We start from the raw sequence: 27,978 nt of genomic DNA on the forward strand, positions 1-27,978 counted from the left end.
TTTGCAAGACGAGATGTTACCTTGCAATGTAACAGCCATCTTCAAAATTCCATGTCAGAAAGTTCTAATGGAGCACCACTATATATAAAGAGATTACATGGACTAATCCAACAAATAAACTTCTATGAAGTCTAACAAATTGTTACACTGCGCAGAAATTGGGAAAGGCTGTAGAAGCTCTACCACGATCGTTCTGTAGAGACAGCGGTGGTTTCAGTTTTAATTCTGTCAAACTAAGACACAGGCTTTCTTGCTTATCCCCTTGGCTATACTGTTTATTTCTCACCAGAACCCAGCTCAGTCAGAGGCCTGGTTCTTGCAGTAGTACACTTTGTAAATGTACTTTAAGTGGAAGCACTCAGACTACCCTTTGTGTTTTCTCTTTTACATAGGCACTGAGTCTATTACTCAATTCCCTTCTGGATTCAATAAAAACACCAGAAACAAAGCAGTAAAGGAACAAACAATGCTTGGCCTTCACTAAACCCCAGGCAGCAGCACAGTGGTGAGGCCGAGCCCACGAGTGTGATTGCACTGTGCAATCCCTCAGGTGCTCTGTGAGGCTGAACTTGCTTCCCATCCTCCGTGGGTCAGTAGGCAGGTGAACGCAGTCCCATGGCCCAGGACTACTCAGGTAGAAATCAAGGCAGCAAAATAAATGTCACACAAGCCCAAAGATGGGCATCCTCGAATTTCCCTGTGCAAAGGTAGTGGTGTGGCAGCTGCACAGCCCACTCCAGCAGCTGCCTGTGCCAGGCTAGACCGGGACCGGGTGCCATTCTCGCCTGGAGCGCCTGGCTCCGACTAGGAGCCCTGCCGACATTTGAGAGCCTCGGGTCGGCTGATGTCAGGCCGGGCTGAGGTGAGCCCAACTCCGGTGTGCCTGTTTCACAGCCCATCCCCGTGCCACATTTTTAACGTTTTCCCCTCTAAATTGATGGTAGGGTTTTGTATTTTTTTTTTTTTCCCTTCATCGCTCTAGATAATTTCAAGGACAGCTCTGAAGAGCAGGCGTTCGACGCGGCTTGGGCCCGCCCGGCTTCCGTCCCAGATGATCCCACCCCGCCTCCCTCGCCCTGCCGCCGTCCCCCGTCCCCCCTCCCCTCCCCGCCCCCGGCCGTGGCGTAGCCGGGCTCGGTTTCCGTGATAGCTACGCGCGGTGCCAGCGCCGCCCTGGGCGTGTGCGGGAACGCGGCGATCCCGGTGCGGGGAGCGAGCGCAATGGAGGAGGCAGCTGGGAGCCTCCGCCGCCCTTATTAGAGCCGCCGCCCAGCCCAGCTGGAGCCATGGACAAAGCCGACAAGGTGCGGGGGGCGGGCTCGGCGCTGGGGGGCCGTAAACAACCGCGGTGGAAGAGGTGGTGGCTGCGACGCCCCGGCGCCGCGCTGAGTGGGGCAGCGACGGGCGGGAGGGAGCGGCGACTGCCTGCTGTCGGGCCTGGCCGGTGCTGTCCCGGGCTGCCGTGCGCGGGGACGGGGCGCGGCCCGGCCCGCGGCCTGCGGAGACTGGCAGCTGCTGACGGGGGTGCGGGTCGAGAGGGGACGGCGGTCCCCCCTGGCGGAGCCCCCCGTCCGGCCTGTGGCTGGGAGCGGCTGTGGCGCGGCCCTTTGCCCTGCCGGCCCTGGGCTGGGCGCCGGCCTGCGGGAGGCGTGGGGCTGTGCCCTCCTCGGTCTCTGGGTCTCGGGCTGGCTCTGCCCGCGTTAAGTCTAGCGCTGTGGGATTCGCCCCTTGGTGTTCGTGAGGGGCCGTGCCCTCTGTTTTGGGCCTCTCCCTCAGGTTTCTATAGATATACTCAGTTTCAAGCTTGTGGAATAATTGCGGTTGTGAGGGGTGGTTCGAGGCTGTGTGCTCACCAGAAGGGACTTGCGGAACTTTGCGGTGTGTGCGACCTGGCACTTGTTGGAGTGATGGAAATGACTGAAGTTTTTAGTGCTAGGGGTTGCTGACAGCGAGAGATTTGGGCATATAGGGCACTAATTCTGGAAATCACCCTTTTTTCTGTAATAGTGAACTTGCTCTTCTCCAAGTAATTGCTCTGTGTTACTCTTAACTATATAAAAGGCTGTGCTGGAACACAGGTGTCTGTGTGGTTGTTTATGTGCACACAGTGAGAGCTTCCATGGTCAGGAGGCAGATCTGAATGATCCCTCTGAAGTGAGCGCTGCCCTCCTTTGTGGCCTCGTTGTAATTCTCAGCTCCAGGTTCAGCAGAATGTTTCGGAAATTCTTATTTTGAGTTCACACGTTCCTTTTTTGTCACTTTGTGCCTTGCTAGAAATCCAGGGATTTCTAGTAGTAGAGTGAGTTAAGTAAATAGCATGAGCTTAGAATAGAGCACTCTACAGATACAATGCTTTTCATTTTGTTTTTGCTTCTAAAGTATGGTATGGCTCTCAGTGTGTTGTCTTAATGATCTAAAATGTAGAAAACAATACATTACTTAATTCATCTGTTGTACTTTTTTCCTTTCTGGTTCCACCGTAACTAGGACTGTGGCAGAGTTGTGAAATATTTATTCCCTGTTGCTCGAACTCTTTCTTGCCCCATTACTGTAAGGTTTATACTCGTGTCACAATCAAACCGTTCTTTTTATTTGATGGAAATAGTTATTCTCATTTTTCATGAGCTATTACAGTGTAAGGTGTTGGATCTGATGGTGTAGTTATCTTAACTGCATTACCTCAACTTGAGCTCTCTGAAGCAGGAACCATCATCTTGTTCATTCTGCTTGCAGCACATCTAGCTCTGTTCCTTGTCCACTACTAAGGCTTCTAGACAGGCAAATTAATAGCTGTTAAGTTTCTAAAATGGCTCAACTGCCTTGTTGCTTTTTTTCTCCTAATAATGCAGTAGCAAGTTAAGAGATTTCTAAATGCTTTTGAGTTTTTATCTTTAGTGCAGTGAGATAGATTGTAATCTCCCTAATCAGTATAACTGGCGGGTGAGGTTGCATCAGTTTGGGGGGCTGTTCTGTGATTTCTTCCATTTGGTGTACTTTCAGCATCGGTATTGTGTGACATCTGATAAATGAATATCACAGCATAATAACAGTTTTTCTAATTCTCTTCTTCTCTTTCCCCCAGATTACTCATTCAACCACAGTAAAGTAACTGTTCCTGATGATAGGAATAATTACTGTGGAATTAGAACATGGGTAGGTAGGAATACCATGCTATGGTAGAAATTAGTACTTCAAGAGTAAGGGAGGATTGCAGGCGCCTTTGGTGGGAAAAGTATTTGAACAGTTTTGGGTGCTGGATGAGTAAATCCGGATGAGACATCATGCACCAAAAACATGTGGGCACCTGTACGAGTAAATAGCATCACTGAGCACTGCTCTTGACATTTGTAACCTTCACTCTGGTGTGGCTTTGCTTGTTGTGATGTGCCTAGTGATCTTTCGGCAGCTAATAGAGAAGAAAACATTAAAAAAAAAAAAAAAATCAACCCTAAAAAAATTTATAGTAGTATTTATTGTGATCTGAAGCTTGTTCTGTTTAGAAGTGGATGAGAAGTGATTAAGTGTAGGCTTTCTCTGTGTGAGAGAAAATGCAGTATGTGACCTTCAGCAGTCTTTCTATTGAGCTGGTCATGGTAGAGAATCCACTTCTCCTCTGCAGGGTACTGCTGTGCCTCGTTTGTAAGAGCTAGGCACTTGTTTAGCCCTGTGATTAAGGCGTTTGGTTCTTTAATGCGGTTGAGAAATTAGATGAAGTTGCAAAATCAAGTACCTGTGTTTTGTATTGCTGTTGCTTAAACACTGCCCAGTGTGCTTGCCTCTGCTATTCTTGACCGTTCAACAGTTGGCCTGATAAAGTGCTTGCTGTGGTAGTTGATCTAGATCTGTGTGTTCTTTATCCTATTTTATTTCCTTCTGATTCTTATTCATGGCAGACTTTTCAAGTGTCAGCAGACTAAAAAAAGGTCTGTTTTCCCAGATCCTAGGTTTTGCACGTTTCTTTCTCTTGAACCTTGAAAGTACAGAAGAATTTGGATTTTACTAAGGCTTTTGTTTTATTACAGAATGTGTTTTGCAGCGCATTTAAAATATTAATGCTATGATACATGAAGGTCTTCTGAGTATTCTGATCACAAATGTTTCTCGCTGACTGTTTTGTGGTGGTGAGGAAGCAGGCAGGTGAGTGGTTTGCTCTGACACCTCCAGTGTGCAGACTGCAAGGCACTCATACTCCCACTTCACGTTGATAGTGTGAATTCAGAAGCTGATGTGCACTGTCAAGTGCTGTAAGTATGATAAGAGAATCCTGTTTATAGCTTTTTATCTTTTGGACAAGCTTTGTGACTACAAATACTGCATTTGAGTTTTTTCCACTTTTTTTCCCCCTAGAATATTCTGTTATTGAATGATACAAAAGCTAACTTGTGCTGTTGTGCCATTAAAATATTAGTTCTTAATAGTTTGTTGTTTCTGAATATAGGGTATTTCTTTTGTGAAAGGAAAGAGAATTGTGTATGGGAGCTAAGAGAAAAGGGAAAGACCAACTCGATGGTTTATTTGCTTGAAGTGTTGGATCAAAATTACTGTGTTTAAATAAGGCTGGATGGAATGGTGCGTGCTGTTAAACGGCGCTGCTGGTGTTTCCAGTCAGACTGCATATTTACCATTCCTGAATCATCTGCCACTTAGAAGCAGCTAATTATAGAAACAATGACTTCCATATTGGTAAAGTTTATCTAAAATGGATGAAATGTCACCTGGTGTAGTACTGTTGGATTTTGAGGTCTGAAATTAAGAAATGGGGTTTTTAGAAGCAGTTATTTGAGCACTGCTTTTTATCTTGTTTGTGATGAGACTTCTAGTTTCCAGACTTTGTGGCAGTGAAGCAGCTGATTTCATTCTAGCCAACTGAAATGCAGCATCTGTGTCTATTTTCTCACCCTGTAAATGGTAACATAGATACCCAAGTGTTCTGCAGTAAGAGAGCAAGCTGACAGCGCTCCCATTTAATGTGGAGTGCTGAATGGCATTAAATACAATGAACAAAAACTTTTCTAAGATTAAACATACAGTGCTATAACTATAGAACAAAGTTTACCAGTCTGTTCCTGCTTGTGTCATCCTCTGTCTTTGCAGCTGTTGATGACTACAGTAGCTTTTATATAGGAAACAAAGGATCTCTTCAGTATATATGCTGTCTTGAAAGAGTTGTAATTGTTGGACCGAAATATGTAATGAGACAGTGCGGAGCATCTTGCAAATTAAAGCTAGGGATATCTACAAAAGAGACTTCTGTGTGAGTCCTGGTTTCTTTTGAAGGAATATGTTGCTGTTCATAGGCAAGTGGCTGAAAATCTGAGGATTCTAAATATGAATTTAAGTCATGCTGAAACAAGTTTAGTTATCAAAGGTCAGTTTCGATAAAGCTTTGTTCAATTTCATGATGTAGAAGGTTGAATAAACATGAGAAAGTTGCATGCCAGTGTAAAATTAGGTCTTGCAATGTTTGCCTTTGGATTGCCTGATCAAAACATACTTTTTTTGATATTAACTATGTAGGGCCCAGCTCTGTGTTTGCTGTTGTCAGTGGCGAAGTGCTGATTTCTATTGGCTGCAAGGTAAATGGCCAGGAAGCAATCATAGCATTAAATAGCATCACAAGTGTTCTGTTGTAAAGATTACCGTGAGCTTGTTAGTGTTGTCTTTCTTGTCAGTACCTTTTGTTGCACTTGACTGCAGGTCAGCTCTGTGATCAGTCCTGCAGGGTTCTGTTCATGTGCACTTGCTGCTCTGTGCAGTATGACTGCCATCTTTGAGGAGCTGCTGCACTACACATCTCCGTGCTCTTTGGCTTGTCTGCTTAGGGTTTACCTCTGAAACAACATGCCACTTCAGAAAGGGGTCTGGTCTTTTATTCTATGCTTGCAGGATTTTTGAAGCACCTTATTAAGGCTGAGATTGCTATTTTGCTAATATACATAGTCTGCAGAATAAATGCAAAATTAAAAAAACAGTTACTTCAGCAAGATGAAGGAAGCATCTTAAAAATATGGATGTAATTAACAAGTCTGCACGTACAGATTGTGCCAGAAAAGGGCTAATAGTATAATGCATGTAAGAGACTTCTGGACTGTTTGGATTACTTTAACACACAGTGGAAGTTCTGTAGACAAAAAAGGGTATTAACTTTCAAATGCACCCTCACTTGTTTGTGGCTACAGGATATTCTTTATCTTGGTACTATAATCAATACTTTATAAGCTGTACAGAAAATACAGTAACGAATTAGTCTATCATAGCAATAGTTAATCATTACCTGAAGTTATTCTTCTAGTCCTTCTATCTCAGTGTTTCATGGAAGGAGCAAAATAACTTTGTTTTGCTAGATTTGTTTACTTATGAAATACCCAAATCCTTCCCACCTGTCGCTCTTGAGGAAATTTGAAAAGAGAGAATTCTCTATTTACTGGAAAGATATAAAGAAAATACATACATCTTACCAGAAGTAGTTGGAAAACTAAGGTAACTTTTTGAATTTTGCAGGAGCAGTTTGGATAATGTATTGTCTTGAAAATACTACAGCTAGAATAATCAAGAATTCTGCAATCTCAGCATAATTTAAAGCCTCTGATCAAAACTCAGTACCTTAACAGGTGGGGTTGATCTTTGCCAATTGGCAAGAAATGCTTTTGCTGTGGCAGCATTGCTGGTGGAGTCATTCAGCTCCTGTGCTGATCACTTGTCAAGTACTGTTAAAAGTGAAATGTGAAAGACTACTCCCTTGTGAGAGTAACGATGGTAAGATTTGTTATCACAAAGATCACTTTACTAAGAGAGCTCTACGAGTGAATCGTTATTAAGTACCAGCCATTTTTCTCATATTTCCACATCAGTCTGCCAAAACAATGCAGGGAAAGAGCAGACTGGGAAGCTCCTTAAAATAGAGAATCTTGTACCACCTGCATCACAAATATCAGATGTTTTGACTGTTCTCCTAGTCAGTTCTGTAGTGGTTTATAGTTGGTGTTCTGGCCAAAGTTCAGTCAGCATGTAGCTGGGAGGCACTGACCAGTGGGTTAGGTGTAGTTGTCTGAGAGCTTTCAGTGCCTTGTAAGAGTGCTGTATTTCTGCAGAGCTCATCCTGCTTATGTTCTTGAATCTTGTATGGGTGAGACAGCCTTAGCGTGTTGCTTTAATGCTTCTGCAGCCTGGTTTTGTAGGTCAGCCCACAACCGAATTCTATTGCAAACAGTTCTGCAGGGCAATCTTTACATGTCATGGAAAAGATCTCCTCATTTTCAGAGTGTTGGTATTTCAGTCACTTACCACATGATCACTGCTTGAAAACAGTTGATTTTTCTATGTATGTATACATATATATATTTATATATATATAAAAAATAGTCCTGTGATGCTGTGTTGAAGCAGATGACTTGGAATTTCACAGGTGGGTAAGTGAGTCACTGGTGAGCTCAGTGATAAGCCCAAGGCCTGAGAGGGAACCCTGGGTAGAGCAGGGCACTTCTGTGCCTGGGAGTTGCCTCGTGGCTCTGCAGATAAGTGAATTGATGTATACAGGAACTAGCTAATGGTGAAATTTGAACTAAAACTACACAAAATCTCATGGAAGAACTATAAATGAGCAATTTGACCAATGGAAGGATAAAATAAATAGGCAGATGCAGAAATAGAACCAAACTTTTTCGACAGGCATCAAATGCATATTAAAAAGCAAGTCATTAAGTGGCTCTTACAGACTGCGGTCACGTAGCGTTGGGTGTCAAATGGAGTTAACAGAATTCAATGAGCAGAATTCTTCTGAAATGAGCAGGGAATTCAGACATCGCATGTTGCAATTAAGTTTTACATGTACACATATAGAAAATATTTCAATATAATAAAAATGGTGCACCAAGTACTGGCAGTTATGATGACTTAAGAGTAAGTTTTAATACTTAAGTGAAGCCCTAGAGCATTTACTGTGCAAACTTCTTCCCACTTCTCTTTGTGACAACCAAGTAATTAAGCGACTGCTGGTTTTCTGCTCATTTGTTTGGTAAATTACAGTGCAACACAGGTTCTTAGTCATTTTGTTAGTTATGATTTTCTATCTTTTACTGATTAATTAAACTTTCTTCTATTTAAGTGCCTTGACTTCACTGTTGCCCAAACAAATGTTTAAGCTGGGAGTCTTTCCTGTTCAGTCTGGTGTGTTAAAAGAGCCTGTTCATCAAGAAAAAGAATAGCTTCCTCACTGACAATGGACAGCTGCAGTATCAAAATGCTTTTGGACTTTCCCCTTCCAGCTTCTCCCTACTTCCTCACCCCATGCTGATAAAGGAAGCACGTGATTTGCACGTGTGTTTTATTTCAAAAGTAAATTGTAAAAGAAGCTATTACGTGGAGATTCTGGGCAGTAACAGAAATGTCTTCAGGTGGATTGTGGGATTGAGAAAGCGAAGGTGTGAACTCAGGATCGCAAGGTAGTCGTGACTACTTGTCATGGTGTTTTCAGAAGTGTTGTCTACCTGATTTTGAGGGCGTTGAACAATTAGTGACAAGGATATAAGATTGTCCACTGCACATCGAACCTTCAGGGTTCACCTCTTTTAAAACAAGAGCATGTCCTCCTGCAGACTGTGTGTGGCTTTTGGAATAGTTTCCTGGACAAAAGAAAGAAACAGCTGTGGAGTCTTTACCTGCTTTGGAACGAAATGATTTGGTAACTAGTGTGAGACAAGGGAATTGAAGCTGAAAAGTTTGGAAAGTTAGATCAGTTCTGGCTAAATGTAGAAGGTGGAATTTCAGGTTATAGTGGATCTGCATCTCACAGTAGGGCTTCTTTAGCTGACTGAATGGAGCGTTTGTCATTGTTGAAAGGTAGGACCCAGCTAAGCTATTACCAGACCAAAGCCGTGGTAAAAAAGCTATACAAGCTGCTAAGGATGCCTTTGGGGCTGGTCTTTTCCTTTGAGAGCAGAGTTTAAAACTTATTTCTAAGCAGTCTTTAATTCTCTTATCATGACAAAATGTGATCATATTTCTAACACTTTAAAATATGTTAAAATTGTGCAGATGGTGTATCACAGAAGAAAACCCCACACACGTTCCATCTATTTTAGCAGTAAACCTATGGTGGCTAAAAAATCTGTTCTATAATTGCCTGGGAACATGGTCAGTTTGGTAGTGCACACCAGGCATTACTACATCTTCCATATGTTGAATTCAATTATGCTAGCCTACACAACTGTGCTCCACCTACAGTGCAAGTCTCTTTCTTTCTGTGTTCAGACTAGCATTTCCTCTGCAAGATCAGAACTTCAGTTCCTTTTAAATTAATTGGTGTTTGTACAGCACTTTGTAAAGGTTAATATAAATGCTAGATGTTGATTTGTGTTACAGCCTATGACTGGAAGGATCCAACAACCACTTACCAACTGTTCTCCACCTCTTTCAGTTGACTGCAGAAGGCTTGTAGCCTTGTCGCCCTTTTGCCTGCTGTTTGTGATGATTGCCATGCAACTTTATGAATCTCTTAAGTTTTCCTAAACGATTTAATTCTGTATTTAATTACAATGCTTTCTCTTTCTTCAGAATGTCAAGCTGTCAGCTGAAGTAGAACCATTTATTCCTCAAAAGAAGGGTCCAGAAACACTAATGATCCCGATGGCGCTTCCTAGTGACAGCGGAGGAGTTAATGGCGTGGAAGCAACTCCTATCCCCAGCTACCTGATCACTTGCTATCCATTTGTACAGGAAAATCAATCCAATAGGTAATACATGCGGTTGTGGTTTTAATGGAAGAAAAATTCTGAATGAGTTTGAAATTTTAACAACTGCTTGTATACTCATTGTGTGCTGCACTTGATCTCCCCTCTGCTCATTAGTAAGGATGAAATGTTTTTTGCTTGTTTGCTTTCTTTTGCTTTCCTCAGTTATATTCTTTGCTCTTTTCACTTGCTGCAGGGTTTTGATACAAATCTTCTGTCTGCTGCCTTCCCAGGCAGTCAGGAGATTTGTGTTTGAATCTCTGCTTCTGATGCAAGGCTCTAGGTGTGCAATGCGTATCCTGCTATGAGGGAACACCTGACACTGTTGCACTCAGTGTAGCTGTATCCAGTTTCCTGAATAACTGGTTATAATACATTGAGTTTAGGATCTCATCACTCTAGCCCAAAGGTTTTTGATTAAATACACAATTTTAATGTTCTTTATTTTGTGCTCATTATGTGAATGCACATGTATTTGTTAGTTGATGTTGATAAATGTAGTCAATGTTTGCTTAGGATAGCTCTCTGTAGTACTGCTGCATTTGCCTAGGTAAGAACAAAAAGAATCCTTTAACAACTGCCCACAACAAATCTGTAAAACTACCCTGACTCTTTACCTGTCATTTGCTTTCTGTAGTATTTGGGCATTCTCTGTTGATAGTCTCCTGGTTTCTTCAGGTGTGAAGAGAGGGACAGTAACTGGGCTGAGAGCTTCCCTGGGAGTGCTCTTGTGGCATGCTGTATCTCAATTAAACGCTGGAAGAAATACCCACACTTTATTTTATTAGTAAGCTTCTCAAATAGAAGCTGGCTTTTACAGGTGTTTCTTAAGGCCTGCATTTTCATAGGCATTTTGAGCAAGGATGAATTGACTGCTTCCTTTTATTCAGGGTCAAATATTCAGGCCCTGCTGACAGGCATGTCACTGTCATCTTTCTGCTAGCTTACCTGTGGAAGCTTGCTTCTGAAGTTGCTTATTCTCTGAGATGCTGAAAAAATTTAGTTTGTAGTTGGTTCCAAGAATTTCTCAAGAGAAATGCCCACCCCTAATTTCTCAATTTAACATTAGGAATAAATTTGCACGTGACAAGAGAAACAAAACTATTTCTACCTTTTTACTCTTTAGTGTAATCAGAGATTTGAACATCATTTAATTGGAATCTTTAAGATTTAAGTTCGGTTACTAAAAACTAATGGTCTATGTAATGGTTTTGGCTTTTTTCCTAAGAGTGGTGGTTTTCTGATGTGCAGAATTTTCTTGTCAGGGAAAAACTTACTGAACAATCTTTTTTCTTTCCTTTTGAATTTTTACAGACAGTTTCCATTATATAACAATGACATCAGATGGCAGCAACCCAACCCAAATCCTGCAGGACCGTACCTTGCTTATCCTATAATACCTGCCCAACCACCTGTTTCTACAGAATACACATACTATCAGCTGATGCCAGCACCCTGTGCTCAGGTCATGGGTTTCTATCATCCTTTTCCTCCCCCCTATTCAGCACCATTTCAAACAGCAAATGCTGTGAATACAGTTACTACAGAATGCACTGAGCGTCCCAACCCGTCAGGCCAGGTCTTCCCAATATCCACCCAGCGAAGCAGAAGCAGTAACAGGGGACCAATCATACCAAAAGTAAGCATGGCACAGTCTTTTTTTTTTTTTTTTAATGGCAAAAATAAAACTATAAATAAAAGCACCTGCACAGAAACATGCTTCTCATTTGAGCAAGAGCGGGTATGGAAGTATATCAATGGAAGGGAAGGTGGGTGGAAAAGATGTTAACTGGAGTGTTGTGTAGCTGCACATAGAGATATTTTGGGGCTAAAATACACGGTGAGCTTAAAATCTGTACGTGTAATATGGGGAGTTCCCACTGTCTCTGCTAGTTTGGACTGAATTACGTCCCGAGAGAACGGAATATATTCATACTTTTTCCTTTTGTTAGGATGTGGAAGTAGCAAAAAAAAAAGTTCATGCAGGAAAATGCTTTGAAAAGGTTAATAAATGCAGTGTATGAGATTGTTACAAGTAATTTATGAATATCTCCTTTAACCTCTTGTCTTCAAATATGTGGCTTCTGGAAGGAGCACTGGAACTTTGTTTAACTTGATTACAACTATGAAGTCAAATAGTATATGGCTTATATAGGCTTATATGTGTGCTTGGCTAATCTTTTAAAACAGCAGCAGCAGTTACAGATGCACATAAAAAGTAAACGTCCTCCAGTGAAAAATGTAGCCACTCAGAAGGAGACAAATTCATCAGGTCCTGAGAACAGATCAAAGATTGTTTTGTTGGTTGATGCATCACAGCAAACAGGTAATTCCTTTTTTGTTTGTTTTGAGGGGGAAGAGAGTGCAAAATAACTAGAACTACATTTCGGCTATGATCTTTCTGAAACTGGTCCATCTTCTTTTAAGAGGTAGCTTCTGAGAGAGATCTTTGCAGATCAAGGCCGCTGGTATTTGCAGAAACCTTTTCAGTCTGTCAGAGTACAGTGTTGCAATGATGTGGTATTCCTGCAGAGATGTTGGCAATAGCAACACCTTTATCTTATTGAGGGAGTTGGATCTAGATGCATATATATATTTTATTAAATATTTATTAAAATATATATATTTTAGAATAAAAAAGTGATGTCATTAATATTAAAAGGAATTTTTTGTCAAGTGCGAGAACTTTTTTTTTCGTTTTGTTCTTATCACGTGGACTTTTTGTGTCTTATTAACTAATTACTTTGTTAAACCTGTGTCACAGACTTTCCTTTAGATATAGCTAACAAGTCACTTTCTGAGAGTGCCTCTACGATGCTCTGGAAGTCAAAAGGCAGACGCAGAAGAGCTTCTCACCCTGCTGCGGAGTCCTCTAGTGAGCAGGGCGCAAGCGAAGCAGACATTGACAGTGATAGTGGCTACTGTAGTCCTAAGCATGGCAATAACCAGGCTGCAGCTGTGACTTCAAGAAATGCAGATTCTTGTGCAATGAACGTATGTAAACAGAACTGGGTAATTTAACTATATTTGTATCCTGCAGACCAAAAAGAAGGCTACTAAAAAAAATTATTTTTTTTTTTCCATTTCAGGTTGTAGAGCCATCAATAAATACAAGTAAGCATTTTTGTAGTGAGCTGTGTATGTTTTATTTTTACTTTGTCTTGTTGGGAATGGTCTGCTTCCAGGACTCTGCTGTAACTCATCAGACACTTTAGAAGATTTGTCTTTGTGATATCCATCATTCTCATCAATACTCCCTTGTTGATTTGTTGAATGGAAGTGTGTAAGTAGCTATTACTAATAGTTTATCAAAATCTCTCTCTTCAAGGGAAGAAAAAAATCCAGGGCTTGCAATGGAAGCATTCACACCAGACTGTGCTTCTTATTGTACTTTATTTTCATACTTCCTTAGTCTGGACTTCAGTTTGTGTATGGATGGTAATGGCATTGCTCTTCATTGAGAAGTAAAGAACTCTCTCTATTTGAGAAGCACTCATACTTTAAGGACATGAACAGATGTGATTGGTAGTTGTGGGTAATGCTAGTGGCAGTTGTTTATGGCTGGACCGAAATTGTTGTGGATGTGCATTCAGTATTTCCTTTATCTGACTGCTTGCTGATAATGACAGTTTGAATATCTTCAGTTGAATATTGTTGTGTGACTCTTCCATAAAAGTGACTCAGGTAACTTCTGTAAATAGCTACAGAAATGAATGTTGTAAGGAATTTAGAACTACACGAAGAACTGTATTTGTATCAAATTGGAGTTCCTGGCTCTGGTTCCATGCATGTCACTACGATGTACTCTGTGATAGCGATTCATTTTTTTTATAGCTGGCACTTTCCTTTCAGCTGGTGTAAGTTGGACTAACGTAAATTCCCAGGCAATTCAAAAGAAGCCTTGGATTGAAAAAACACAGACGTTTATTAGAGGTGGAAGACAAGCTGAGCAAAGAAATAGTTCACAGGTAAAGGTGAATTTAAGTATTTTCTTTCTTATAATATGAAAACAATGAATTTTAGAATAGATTAATGCTATCTGTAGAATGCTTTTTTAATGTTTAAAATAGTCAGCTTGTTAAATATAATTCCATATAAACTATGCCTTCTTCATTGCTAATTAACAAATGTGAATGTCCTACATGCATGCACACATATTGAAAAGCTGAAACTGCATAATACCAATCCCGTTCATTATTTTGTAGTCTGGTTTCAGATGCAGAGGCCACAGCACATCTTCAGAAAGGAGACAGAATTTGCAGAAACGACATGAAAAGCCTCTAACTACGAGTCAGTCGAGTAGAGCAGAGCAGAGTCCTGAGCCTCTGTATTTTGAGGTAGTGTTGTATGAAAACTGTCAATGCATTAGTGAGATAAATGTAGAACAAGTGATGTTATCAAATAGGAGAAGCTGCAAAACTTTGTTTCGGCCTGCAAATAAAAACTACTGTCCTGTGACTTTTTTCCTTTCTAGATATAGCAGAACTTATTTGAAGAGGTGATAAATAATTTCTTAAAAAATGGTTATACAGATACAGAACTGTTTTAACTTTTTCTGTCATTTTCTATGTTAGTCTCAAGCACATCTAGTTTACGTGGATCTTCAGCATTAAACTTGCTGTTGTCCTTTCAGGTATTTCAATTGGTACTTTAATGTGATGACTTCTTCTGTGCTCTTATTATTATTTTTTACTATTTAGGATGAAGATGAGTTTCCAGAACTAAATAGTGACAATGGCAACAGCAAAAGTAGTAACATCCAGCAGAAGATTTCACCCAAAGTAGTAAGTGATTCTTCTAAAACAAAGCAAATTATTTTTAAATTAGCAGAAGTTGTTTTGAAACGAAATACTGTAATAGTAATAGAGATCTATTTTAAAAAGATACAAACTTATGCAATGTCTAAATTGTGATCTTCTGAGCATATTTGCATTGCTGGCTTTAGGTGTGTAAAAAATGTGAATTAAATGGAGTGTAGAACCCATCGTAAAAAGACTGCTGGCTTCTGACCTGTTGATGAGATTGTTAATGAGAGAGACTGTATGATATGTTTGAACATTTCTCCATTTCATTGATTGTTTCTCATGAGTTTTTTTGCTTTTGTGAAATTGTGTGCTAAATCTTGAGTGAATAGTACATGCCAAAGGATTCCTGAGATAGGTTTTGAGGGTTATATGGGTTTATTTATATTAATGCCTGGATTACATCCTAGCTATTCTTTGGCTTGAGGGACTTGCATTGATGTGGAATTGTTAAATCTGCAAATACATAGTGTTTCAGTTTCCTGAAGGAATTAGTTTGAATTGGTTATTCTGAAAGGAAAATAAGCTAAACATCTACATTGAGACTGTAGAAATAAGTGTTGCGGATGTGTTTTTCATGTGATCTATGTAAACATTTTGTTTCACACCTCTGTGTAAACTACTTAACCTATTTGGCTGCTGTCCATGAAAAGCAAGTCCTCATGAAATGTTTTGAGTGGAGAAAAAAATCGCCCTCATGTAGCAATCAGACTGCAAAGTACCCAGAAGATAATTGGAGAAATTATAGTATTTTTCCTATCAAAAATAATTACCTAAGATTTATTTTCTTACCTTACTTGGGTCATTTAGATGTATTTAATTATTGAATCTTACTGATGATAAAAATTATTACTCGTTTGGCTTCTAGCGTGTTAATGCTTTCTGTGGTCTTGAAGAGAAAGGTCTTTAATTGTGTTGTATGCACTGTTTTAACATTCCAGTTAGATGACTTACCAGAGAATTCTCCCATCAATATAGTCCAGACTCCAATTCCCATTACAACTTCTGTACCAAAGCGTGCCAAAAGTCAGAAGAAGAAGGCCTTGGCAGCAGCACTCGCAACAGCTCAGGAGTATTCAGAGATAAGCATGGAACAGAAAAAACTCCAGGTATGTGGTTTTCTGCCCTTCTCCCCTGCATGCAGTTGATAGGAGTATCTTTTAGCAGCTGCCTCCTTTCGTAAAAGCAAGAATCTCTTTTCGAAGACAATTTTGCAGGTGCTGTTTATTTATCAGCATGTGATGTTCATCCTACAGGAGGCTTTATCAAAAGCTGCTGGAAAGAAGAGCAAGACTCCTGTTCAGTTAGATCTAGGGGACATGTTAGCAGCTCTTGAAAAGCAGCAGCAAGCAATGAAAGCTCGTCAGATCACCAACACCAGACCTCTTTCATACACAGGTATTTCTATCACTAAATGCATTTTGTGACACTGTAAATTTAAAATGTGATTGTTCTTAAGAATGCTTTTCCTGTCAACGCTTAAAACAAAAATAGCTTTTTCTCAGCTTGCTGCTGAGTGCAGAACTGACATTTTTCATGGTCGTCTATTGTAACCCCTGAATCTCACTCCTGAGCAGTAGCAGATATCCTGGAGTCCATTGTAGTGTGCAGTTACCATGTGCATTGCTTCATTTACCTGCTTTGAGTTTCATCTGCCTTCAAACGTTAATTAAAGTCAGTGAAGTTATATTGAGCAGCTCAACAAAGAATGGTTGACATTTTCATTGGAGACTATATTTATTGTGTTCTGTGAGAAACAGAAGATAATTTCATGCTGCACTCATCTGTTTATCCTTCAGCTAACTAAGTCTCTGAAAGCTTAGTTAGCAGAAGGAAAATGCACTGTTTGGATAAATAGTTGCAATTTATCTTACTACTGTGATGTTACATGTAGTCGTTTGAGAGATCCATTATCAGTGTTATCAAGTAGTTATTTTCCTGGGATCCGTAACTTCCGAAAACATGAGGCTAAACTGAGGAAAGCTTAAAACCATCTGGAAGTGACAATATCAAATGATGTCATTTTCCTGTCATTATAAACTGTTTTTTTCCAAGGAAGGAAAATGTACTTTTAAGAATTCATTGGTGGAAATTCTGAAAGCACTGTTGAACGAAATCTGACATGTCTTCTAGTGAAACTAACATCTTTCTCATTTTTAGTTGGCAGTGCTGCTCCCTTTCATACCAAAGAGTCTGCCAACAGAAAGTCTTTAACAAAGGGGCAGCCATCTATGGGCTGCCTTAATCCTTTAGATTCAACTGCTCCAAAAGTGAAAAGAGGAAAAGAGAGAGAGATTTCGAAACTGAAACGCCCTACAGCACTTAAAAAGGTAAATGATCAGCCATAGTGTGTTCTGATTCTGCACTCAAAGTAAGAACTGCTATTTTCTTACCCAAGAACTAGTGATCATAACAGTAGAGTAAGGAATCATGACCTTTTCTCTCTGTTTCTTGTTACACTGATACCTTGTCTGAGGCATGTAGTGCATTAGTACATAACTTTTCTAGCCCTGGAGCTAGTTGAGGGCATGCAAACTTATCTCAATAGGGTTTTCAAGGATTTTTTTAACTATAAGCATTATAACAGATGGAAACACTTGCATAGTTTCCGTGTTGCTGAATCCTATGTTGTAGTGTACTATGCAGAGCTAAATTTCCCTACCCTGTTGTTTTTTGGTTTTTTTTAGCAGTGGGTGTCTAACTTGAAGCAAAACATGTTTTTTTGAGTGAATGTGGAACTAATTGTTTTTTTATGTACATGTGCATGCAAAATAGGTGCATACAGGGAGAATGAAGTATATGCTGAAATTAAAAGGCAAAATACAAAAACTAGCCCTGAAATAAAAGACAGTAAGAAAAAAAAATAGTTGGAAATGATGAAGACCTGTAGCAGAGCAAGCAACTTTTTCAAGACCACCCTATAACATGAGTAGTTAGCATCTGATAAAGCTGTGTTGTACACGGTTGGCTGTGGCTAAGTTGCATATGGGTTTCTGGTTGTGTTTTTTTTTTTTTTTCTTCTCTAATCTTTTTCTTCCTTTTCTCTCCTGAGTTAGCTGTGAACTTCAAACTCAAGTAAATGACAGATACCTGTCCGGGAATGTTTTTAAGCATCTGTTATTAAAGCCTGTGTCTTGTTTGTTGTAAGCACCACAGATATACTGCCCTTGTTATCTTTGCACGTTTTTTTATTTAAAAGAGAGGATTCTGTCTGTTACAGTGGTGCTTCTTAAAGACACTTCTTACTCTTGCATAAGATGTCTCTGCAAGAAATGGGAATTTGGAGTTCTTAGTATCACATACCCAGAAAGAAGCTGTACAAGTATTTAATGATAAAAATTGTTGAAAGCACTGCTTATGTGGAAGTATGGAGTATACAGTCTGTAAAATGCTAGAATAAAATACTGCTTGTGATCCATGAGAGAACTTAAATCATTTATGTTTGTTTATCCTGGTATGAATAGGAAAGTTTGAAACACATTGATTATTTTGTGCTCTGGTCAGTCAAATGGCTGTTTTTCGTTAAAGGTCATCATTTCTAGATGCTGTTGGTTTTGTTCCTAGATCATTTTGAAAGAGAGAGAAGAGAAGAAAGGCCGATTATCAGTAGATCATAGCATTTTGGGATCTGATGAGCAGAAAGAAGTTCATATAAGCCTGCCTACTGATCAGTCTCAGGAGCTGGCCTCTCAAGAAGGTCAGTGTCTCTTCCTTCTGCTCCTGCTTTCCCCCCCATACCATGACTAACCTACTTCATGTTCTCTTTTTGTGCAATGCAGCCTATTGGTGTTTTGTTGTAATTTTTTTCTAGCATTATAAAATACTAGAAACTAGATCTTTTTTTCCCTGAGATGTCTTATCTCTTCCTCAGTTGTGGAAAACTCAGTGCAGTGTATGTTCTAGGTACACAAGCTCCATACAATCCTCACTCATTGAGCTAGAGTGGATATTTGAAACCTGTGGGATTAATTAGCGTCGTTAATAAATGATGCTATGTTTATTACATTTGTTTTAGGTTTTATTTGCAAACTAGTTAAGAATATATGGTTTTCTTATGTACAGAAAACATTTGTCAATAAACTGCAGTATCTGGACTGTCAGTTTGCAGCAATAGTTGTAAGCAGCTGGAATGCTGCGAGGAATTTTCTTGTTCTTGATGTGAGGAGATTTTTGGCGATGGGAGAGAAGGTGTCTACAAAGACTCCAGTGTACTGCTTCAGAGCTGGTGCTGAGTGTCTGTGTGCTTATGTCACGTTGCCTCATTTCAATTACTCTTCCAGGGAAAAATGTTGTTCAGTGTTTTCAGATTATAATTTGGAGACAGTGAGAGAGGCACCTAAGAATTGTAAAGCTGTTTCTTTTACGTGAAAATGTCTTTGTATTTCAAACCTGTCTTTCAGAAACAGGGCTAAGTATGCCCAGTGATACTTCACTCTCACCAGCAAGTCAGAATTCTCCATACTGCATGACCCCGGTGTCCCAAGGCTCACCTGCTAGTTCTGGGATAGGCAGTCCAATGGCATCTTCTGCAATAACCAAAATTCACAGCAAGAGATTCAGAGAGTAAGAGCACTGCATTTTTTAATTCAAGTTGTGCACTTTAGGTCCCCTTCATTTTTAAGTGTGGATAGATTCAGTGAATGAACATAAACTAGCCTTTATTCAGCCTGTGCAAGTATTTTCTTGCCACTTTGTCTTCCTGTAGATGGATAGCTATGTGTGTATTTGGGTGTGTGTAAATATATGCATGCATGTGTGGATGTGTATTGTGTATGCATACACACATGGATTTACTTTGCTGGAACAAAAACTAGATGAAAGCAATCCTGAGAAATTTTTTAAAGGAGGGCTGGGTATGCTTTGTGGATGGAAAAGAGGAGCAATATTTACAGATGTTGAAAATACTGTAATGTTTGCTCTTCCTATGTTGTTTACTAACTTTATTTTTAAGATCATTAAGGAAAAGAGTAATTGTTTGTGGCACTTTCTGGAGTTTTTCTATGCACTTTTAGATAATCCTCTTGCTGATGTTACTAGAAAAAATAACTGTTTTTCAAGGTACTACTTAAACTTTGCATATGCAGTCTCTCTTTTTTTTTTTTTCTAGTCCCTTTTAACAACTTCAAATAGCTTCTTTTATTTTTCCTTCAAATATCTTGAAGTAATACAGTTCTTTAGTAAGAAAGACTCAGTGGAAACTGAGAATGTGCAGTGCTAATATTTGATGTCTCTTGAATTGACAGATACTGTAACCAAGTTCTGAGTAAAGAAATTGATGAATGTGTGACTCTGCTATTGCAAGAGCTTGTCAGCTTCCAGGAACGAATTTATCAAAAAGATCCCATGAGAGCTAAAGCAAGGAGAAGGCTGGTGATGGGACTGCGTGAGGTTACTAAGCATATGAAGCTGAATAAGATCAAGTGTGTAATTATATCTCCCAACTGTGAAAAAATCCAATCAAAAGGTATAAATGATAAAAACAAGTGATGTCTCTAACTCATTTTATTTATGGTTTTCTTGTGTCACTGCGTAGCACTGATTAGCAAGGTTAGTGCCGCTTTTCAGTTGCTGTACCATGATGTAACACTTTAGAACCAATTGTGTAATTGCCAGTCTATATTTATTTTATTCTCTTAATCTTCTGTTCTGGAAATAAACTTCTCCATGAAGAGTAAAACCGCTGAAGGTGAGCGGATAATGTGTACAGTAGACTTCAACTTGATTCCAGTGTGTCTATGGTATACTTGAAATCTTGAGCTCTGGGTCCTTTTAAGGAGGATTACTTAAGAGGAATGTGTATTGCTCTAAAGGAAATACTTTAGCCATCAAGACACTTTTGCCCCTACCAGAAACACAAATAGAAGCTTTCTGAGGTACCAGAAGAGCAAAGCTCTGTTCAGTAAGAGAGCTGTGACAACAGAAGCACCCTGATGTGTGCTCACTGGCTGCACTCAGATTACAGCTTATCCTGTAGTACACAGTAGTTTATGATAGAGTTTCTCGAAGTTTTACTGGCTAATTTCAGTTAAAGTTGGGTTACAGAACGTGTCACCATGCTGTGACTTTTGACTAGATACTTGTTAAATTTCTTTCTTCAAGGTGGATTGGATGAAGCTCTGTATAATGTAATAGCCATGGCACGGGAACAGGAAATTCCATTTGTCTTTGCTCTTGGACGTAAAGCTCTTGGTCGTTGTGTGAACAAGCTGGTTCCTGTTAGTGTAGTGGGTATCTTCAACTACTCAGGTGCTGAGGTGAGTAATTCACTTGGTATATGGCTGGAGTGAGCAGTTACATTCCTTATAGTTGAGAATTATTTTAGCATAGAGAGCAACACATCTAACATGTTTGATAATGGCCTTGGCCTGATCTCTTTTAAGTCCTGTTCTTTAGAAATTCAGCTCTTTTTTCCTCATATCTGAAAGGCCAATGTATTGAAATGCTTTTCCATGACTCCTCTGTAACTTTCCTGTAGACTTAAAAGACCACATGAAATTCTCTGGAAGGTTGTAAAGAAAGCAGTATTTTCAAATAAGGACATCCGAAAGCCTTGTAAATGGGCAATGGTGTTTATATTTAATGCAGAGCTAGTTCTTGGTTGAAGTAAAGGTGTTTGGTGTTAGAAGGCTTAAGCTTCGTTATGTGGCATACTGTTGATTAAAAGCAGAAATTTGATTTATTTGAAAAAGGGGAAAAAAGTAAACAAAAAACCCATCCTGTCTTCATACTCAGGATTTATTTAATAAGCTGGTATCACTGACTGAAGAGGCCAGGAAAGCATACAGAGATATGGTTGCTGCAATGGAACAGGAACAGGCAGAAGAAGCCCTGAAGAATGTCAAGAAGGCTCCCCATCACATGGGTCATTCCCGTAATCCCTCTGCAGCAAGTGCTATCTCATTCTGTAGCGTTATTTCTGAACCCATATCTGAAGTGAACGAAAAAGAATATGGTAAGTGTTTAAAAAAAAATAAAAAAAAATTACTTCTGTAACCAGAAGCTGGAGATTTCCAAATGCTACTTAAAGGAAAATGCAGCTAAAAATACAGCATTTCTTCATCTAGTCTACAGCTGTCAGGGATAATACTAAAATTGATTCATTTTGTAAGTCACTTCTCCTGAGCAATACGGGAAATAATAACTGTAAGCTCCCTCTTCCTAAGTGTTACAATTAACTAACTTGCATTGGTGGAGGTAGATTTTCAAGTTTTGCTCAACTTGCATGGAAAAGCCTGGTAGTAAGACTGTACTAAACAAAACTGATTTTCTGGTTAAAATTTTTATAGAAAATGCAGAATAATATTTAAAATGATTGCTTCCAATTGCTATTTAAGCCAGAATGTTTGGAAGAAATAATTGTATTAAATATATATGTACATATTAATCTGTTTCCTACACAAATTTCTTTTGAAACTTGTAGAAACTAACTGGAGAAATATGGTAGAGACATCAGATGGGTTAGAAACCTCTGAAAATGAGAGAGAATCCTCATCCAAGACTGCAGTACCAGAAAAAGCTGGCAATGGTCAAATTGCAAAATCTACCCCTAATAAACAGCCACCCCTGGCTACAACCAGCACTACCTCAGCAACAAATCTTGGAAAAGCCACACCAGGTGAGAAAGAAGAGGTGAAACCAGATGACAATCTGGAATGGGCCTCACAGCAGAGTACGGAGACAGGATCACTGGATGGCAGCTGCAGAGATATTCTGAATTCCTCCATGATCAGTACCACCAGTACTCTTGTACCAGGAATGCTGGAAGAGGAGGATGAGGAAGATGAGGAAGATGATGAGGATTATGCCCACGAACCAATTTCTGTAGAGGTTCAGCTTAATAGCAGAATTGAATCTTGGGTTTCGGAGACCCAGAGAACTATGGAGACCCTTCAGCTTGGGAAGACCCTCAGTGGTGCTGAAGAAGACAATGCAGAACAAAGCGAGGAGGAAGAAATAGAGACTTCTGAGCAGGTCGATCCAGCTGGTGATAGTGAGGAGTGGACAAATGATAAGCATGCAAGTAATGTTCAGCATAAGCCCACCATCTGCGGCTCTGTGAACAAGGAGCATTCAGATTCCATCTACATGCCGTGAAAATCAGCAGGAACTCAGGAACTTTTTAGAAATTGTATTAAAACTGTTGTAAAAGTTGCAGCCATTATCCGTATGCTTCATCTCAACGTTTTGCACTGTTAAACATTTAGTGCTTATTTAATTCACAATATTTTCGTAGCTGTCTGTTACTTGTTTGATTTAAAAATGAGCTTAGGTTTTAATCACTATCTATTCCCCAGAATAGAAACAGTGTGGAAAATCTTTTGGTAAGTAATCACTTGACGTCTTGTAAAAGGAAACTTCTTACAACTGACCAATTTTAAGCAGAGTTCTTTTATGTGACCATTTAGCTCATTCTCAAAGAGATAACATGCATTTTAAGACTGACAAGTTACCAGTGCTTCTCACTGGTGTTATGCCAGGCATGTCAGTGTATTTGGCTGTGACTTTTTTTTTCTAGTTCTGTCTAGAAACTGTCTAGAAATAGAAGCAGGATTTAGGTGTTGGTTTTCAAAAAAAAAAAAAAAAAAAAAAAAAGCTGGAAAAAACCCATTTGTAGTCTTTATGGAAAATAAAGAGAAAATCTGTATGTGGTTCTTGCGCTGACATAAATGCAAGTTCTTTGTCAGCCTTGGCGAAAGCATCGTTACAAAGCTGCTGATTAGATGAAATGATTACGATAAGCTATGCCAACTTTGGATTTCAGAACAACTTTGAGCTAGAGGGATGTAACTACTGTATTTATTATTATTTTATTTACAAATTGGCAATATTGCATAAGAACAGGAAAGGAAAATTGCCCATGCTCTCCGCAATTGCTGTCTGCCAAACCGTAGAGTGGATCACTAACTGTAATCCCTATCCAGAGATTTCAGTAAACTGATGACTTCCTTTTTCTCCTCTGACTTACCTCAGGAAAGCAGTTTCTGCATATTGTAACCTATGTAACATCACAAAAAGGAAGAATAATTATTTAACAGTGAGTGCAAATAATGCAGTGGCTCAGTTTACTGATAAGCTCATCTGCATGCTTTGATCCTGGCCACCTTCTTGTTGAATTCAGGATGGATCTTCACAGTTCGTACTCCAAATGGGACTTCTTTCTGCCTGTTCTCATTTGTGGCAGCCTTAGGAGTTGACCTCTGGAGTAGAAAAGGAAGTAGCTATCCCAGGAAAAGGGGAAGTGCTCTGCAGTCTGGGGAGGTGTTTCAGTGGCTCTGAGGTACAAGAAGGAAGCACCCCCCACCTCGAACCATACGTTTGTAGAGATTTTCTGTGAAATTTGTTAACTGATGATGACTCTATTTCAACTTGGAGTATGTTCAAACCTTGCATGCAAGGAGAGTTTTTCATCTTTGTCTTAAATTGGCAAGAGATGTACTGAAACTGCCAGCAGCAGGAGCTTCACTACAAGAGTAGCCAAAGAGTAACTCATGTGAATACGCTTTAATTCCACTTCATTTTTCTTCATCACTTGTATCAGAATGCGTTTAAAAAAAAAAAAAACAAAAACAAAAACAACCCTCTGGAGTAGCTGAAAGAAAAACACAAAAGTAGTTGGCCTAGTTGGGTGTTCTACACTCATCAACGTGGGACCAGCGCTTGTAGTAGTAGTAGTAGTGCTGGCATCTTGAGTTGCACTGGGAAAAAAAGGCTCTGGGTTTAGAAATGGTCTGCCCCTGGGTTTTTGAATGCTAATGAGAAGAATGGAATCTGTGTGTTATGTAAATAAAGCTTTGATAGATATTGGCATAGCAAATGCTATGTACATAAGCAGTGTAGAGAGCTGCTTGGACAACTGGCTGTTCTGTCGTTCTTAGTTCCTTAATGTAATCTTCCTAGATACTAGAACAGGCATTTTGTAGGAAAACAAAGACTGAGGATTGACGCCTCCTGAATGTTAAACTTCTCACTCTCTGTATGGCAGACTTCTGTCTGTATGTTTGCAAAGAGTTCTTGCTTTAGGAAATGATAGGTGTTTGAACTGCTGACAAGCAAAACTTGCCCTTGGATGTGTAAGCACGTCTCAGCATCAGCTGGGATCGGTGTATTCACTGAGGGCAGAACAGAACATCAGAAGAGAAAAAAAGATGTTTGTAACTTTTCCATTTGCTTTTTCAGTGCCAGTGATTCAAATGACTTTTGATCTTGAAGTATTAGCATCAAATGCATCTTTTTGTATGTCTTTTTGAACTTGGACTGTCATTTTAAGATTTTTTGACATTTATATATATATATTTAAAAAAAAAACTTGTAATATTCAGCCCACTACTTAACTGCAATTTTGCTACAGATTTAATAGTTCTTGAAGGTGACATAGCACTTCTAATATCTCTTAACTTGCCAGCAAATAAGGAACTAGTCTCTTTCAGTGTGGCAGATCACCCTTGGAGGAGCAAACAGAAGGTGCAAAGGAAACTGGCCCTAGTGCTTCCTTTTTGATAAGCTGGGAATGAGCAATAATGGGGAGTGAAACTGCAGTTCCTTTGGAGTGAGCCTTTTGCATCTGAGTTTAGGGAAGTTCCTTACTACTTCGAAGCACTTGAGAATAGTATCTCACTGTGGTAACTTTGATTTTTATTACCACCAGAATGGGAAAAAAAAAAAAAAAGCATAAAAATGTTTTACTGTACCATGACTTTTTTTTTTTTAAAGTAGCTGAATTTCTATTTGGTATACAAGTACACAGTTTATTATACAGGCTGTTATGGTTCCCAAGAGAAGGTGTTTCTGTAGGTATAGGCATGTAGATATTTTTGTTGTGGATATGATTATCCAGAAAATGAATCTACTTAAGACATTCTTTACGGAGATGACTTCACCACTTAATTTATCTGGTAAAATCAAAAATGACTTATCTGTGGTAGGGGTAGGGATCTTTAAAGCTGATAGAGACGGCTATGTATGCAGCCTATTTATATAAATACTTCAAGTATCTCTTGACGTGAAATGTGGATTGCAAATATGTGAAAGGGAAAATACTGAAGAGCTTTTGTCCTTAGTTGGGCCAAGTGAAAATGGCAGAGGTTCAGGACCTGATCCTGTCAGCACGCACTGAAGAGCACTGCTGCCACTGCCTGAAGTCTGACATTTCTGCTCAGGCTGCGTGTGGATGTTTGTACCAGTGGAGCTGAGCAGTGACTGAGGGTATTGACCTGTGTGTTAAAAGTTACAGAAAATGTTCAAAGATGCACTTGTTGGTATTCTTATGGTAAAGGTAAGAGGTGTCCTTATGCTCATTTGGGTGGGAGGGAGCTTACACAGTGTGGTTCTGTCTGGTTCTTTAACACGCGCTTACATTTAATGGCGTTACCTTAAACACATTTGTAAAAAGTATTATTGTTTGAGAAGCTGCTGTTTGCTGAAACTGTCACTAAGTATTTTCTGTGAAGTTGTGCCAACTAATGGAACCACTGAATTGGTTTCAGTGTTTGCCATGTCGAGACGTGGCGATATGTTGATGGAACAAAAACCAGCAGATGCAAGCCATAAAAATACGTAACAGAGGGCTCTGCCCCACCCTGCCTATGTAAGGAAATGTAAGAATGTTCAACCCCAAGCTTCCACTCCAATGAATGGTAACAGTGAAAATAGAAACCCAGTTGGCACAGCCCACCTTCTCAATGTTCAATAGTTCATATATTTTACTTTTAAATAGTCTAATTAGGAAAGCTGTTTAATCTTTGATGTCTTAAAAGATTTATGGTAATACTTAGGTTAAAGCAGTAGAAAAAATTATGAAATACAATATGAAGGGGTTTGTTCCATTTCTTTTTTTTGCTGTATGAAGGATAATTGTTCTGTCTACCGTACTTTTTGGAGTAATAACAGCTTTTTTGCACTATGTAAATACTAGTGGGGATTCTTCCATAACTAATAAAAATGATTGTAGAAATTGACGGCTTTGGGCGATGTGTCTTTTTGCAACTGGGTTCTCCTGAGGTCAGGTTGGGGTGGCAGAGCAGCAGCCCTGGTTCCCAGCTCTGTGTGGTCTGTGAGCGGGGGATTTCCCCCAGCACAGTGCTCAGTTCTGTTCTGTCACACAGCATCCTGTGCAATAACCAGAGAAACGTAATACAGAAGAACCTGCCGTCCTGCAGAGATCATCAGGCTGACGTAGGTCCTGGATATTGTCGTAAAAGTAACATTCTACTTAAGAGGAATGAACCGCTGTCATCCCCCCTCAAAATTAGGGTTTCATGCATTCTGAGAATTGGAGTCGCCTCCTTTTGCTGCCCTCTCCGTGTGCTGCATTACCTTGGGAAGCAGCAGGGCTCTGGAGCACCTTGCCCTGCTCTGCAGTGACTCACTGGCGCTGCTCATGCTTCCGCTGCTAACGGTGTCATTAGCTGGTTTTGCAACTCCTACGGGTGAGAATATTTGTAGCAATTCAGAAAGGACACGGCTTCATCCTGTAATTTTGAGTTTTCTATTTCTGTGCCTTCGCCTCCTCTTTCAGTTCTGCTTCTGCAGTTGTCCTCTCTTGAAAGTGCTGCTGTGACAAACGTTAGACAGCAAGCATTGCTGCTCTCAGAATCGCTCGTCAAACCTGAGTTCTGCATGCATCTTCTCAACCCGAGACAGACTTTGGAAACCTGTGTAACTTGTACTATGGAAATAACAAAGTTAATCGCCATAAAGCCTTACTGACTTTTCCCTCTCTGTCCCCATTTAAGAAATGTTTGGCAGCTTCTACTGATGGTTATTTTTAATGACACTATAGTGGGGATTACACTTTGCACTGCTGTGCATAAAGCAGAACAACCACTGCAAAAAAAAAAAAAAATTGTCAATGATGTGCTGAAGGCCTTAGGTGCAAATGTGCTTGCAGCAGTGGGAGCTCTCAAAGGGTGGGTTTGTGCTGAGGGGTTTTCATCAGCGATGGCTGAAAAGGCCTGACCCAAAGCACACTGCACGCAGCCACCATTGCCCTTCATGGTGTGGGGACGGATCAGGACAAGGAGGGGGCTGCAATGCCTGTGGTTTGCAATGTCAACTCCAGTGTGGTTCTTTCAGCTGAAGCTGAGGGGTCACTGCCCCTTCACCGCGAGGGCTCTTAGAGGTGGTGAGGTGAAGCTGCTAGTAACGAGAACTAGGCTGAGCCCATGGAGGAGTGCTGCTGCTGGTGGAGGGATGGATCACATTCACAGTAAAAGGCAATAAAACTGACCCTGTGCCACAGCTTCCTTTTGGATTCACTATGGCAGCACAGTGCCCAGCCTGGGGGCTCTGAGAAAGGCAGCGCAGGGTGGCCCAGTGGTGCTGCTGTGTTTGTTCTTTCCAAATGTGTGCCAGTGCATTGCCCTCTGGAAAAACACTTTTAAGCTATGTGAAGTAGGTAATGTTCCCTGCATGCTGGCATACAGGTGCTGAGCCCCCTGATGTCGTAACAG

The 27,978-nt window shown here is 40.0% G+C and overlaps 1 protein-coding gene across 3 annotated transcripts; it reads left to right on the forward strand.

Moving 5' to 3' along the window:
* The first annotated feature begins 1,107 nt into the window (after positions 1-1,107).
* SECISBP2L (SECIS binding protein 2 like) lies at positions 1,108-26,484 on the forward strand. Of its 3 annotated transcripts, XR_008203704.1 has the most exons (19): positions 1,108-1,304; positions 9,553-9,731; positions 11,043-11,367; positions 11,919-12,054; positions 12,493-12,722; positions 12,818-12,842; positions 13,563-13,696; positions 13,934-14,065; positions 14,429-14,512; positions 15,472-15,639; positions 15,787-15,928; positions 16,691-16,860; positions 18,095-18,227; positions 18,931-19,093; positions 19,774-19,994; positions 20,630-20,784; positions 21,263-21,482; positions 21,951-25,667; positions 25,732-26,484. XR_008203704.1 is itself a non-coding variant. In XM_052671774.1 (18 exons), the coding sequence occupies exons 1-18, from the start codon at positions 1,287-1,289 to the stop codon at positions 22,622-22,624; spliced, it is 3,309 nt and encodes a 1,102-aa protein (XP_052527734.1). In that variant the 5' UTR covers positions 1,108-1,286; the 3' UTR covers positions 22,625-26,484. The 3 variants fall into 3 exon arrangements, 2 of the variants coding, with proteins under 2 accessions (XP_052527734.1, XP_052527735.1); XM_052671774.1 differs by having other exon boundaries at positions 21,951-26,484; XM_052671775.1 differs by having other exon boundaries at positions 13,581-13,696; positions 21,951-26,484.
* Positions 26,485-27,978: the final 1,494 nt, after the last annotated feature.

Source organism: Tympanuchus pallidicinctus, unplaced genomic scaffold, assembly GCF_026119805.1.
Source record: "Tympanuchus pallidicinctus isolate F22 unplaced genomic scaffold, pur_lepc_1.0 scaffold12, whole genome shotgun sequence".
NCBI classification, from domain to species: Eukaryota; Metazoa; Chordata; class Aves; order Galliformes; family Phasianidae; genus Tympanuchus; species Tympanuchus pallidicinctus.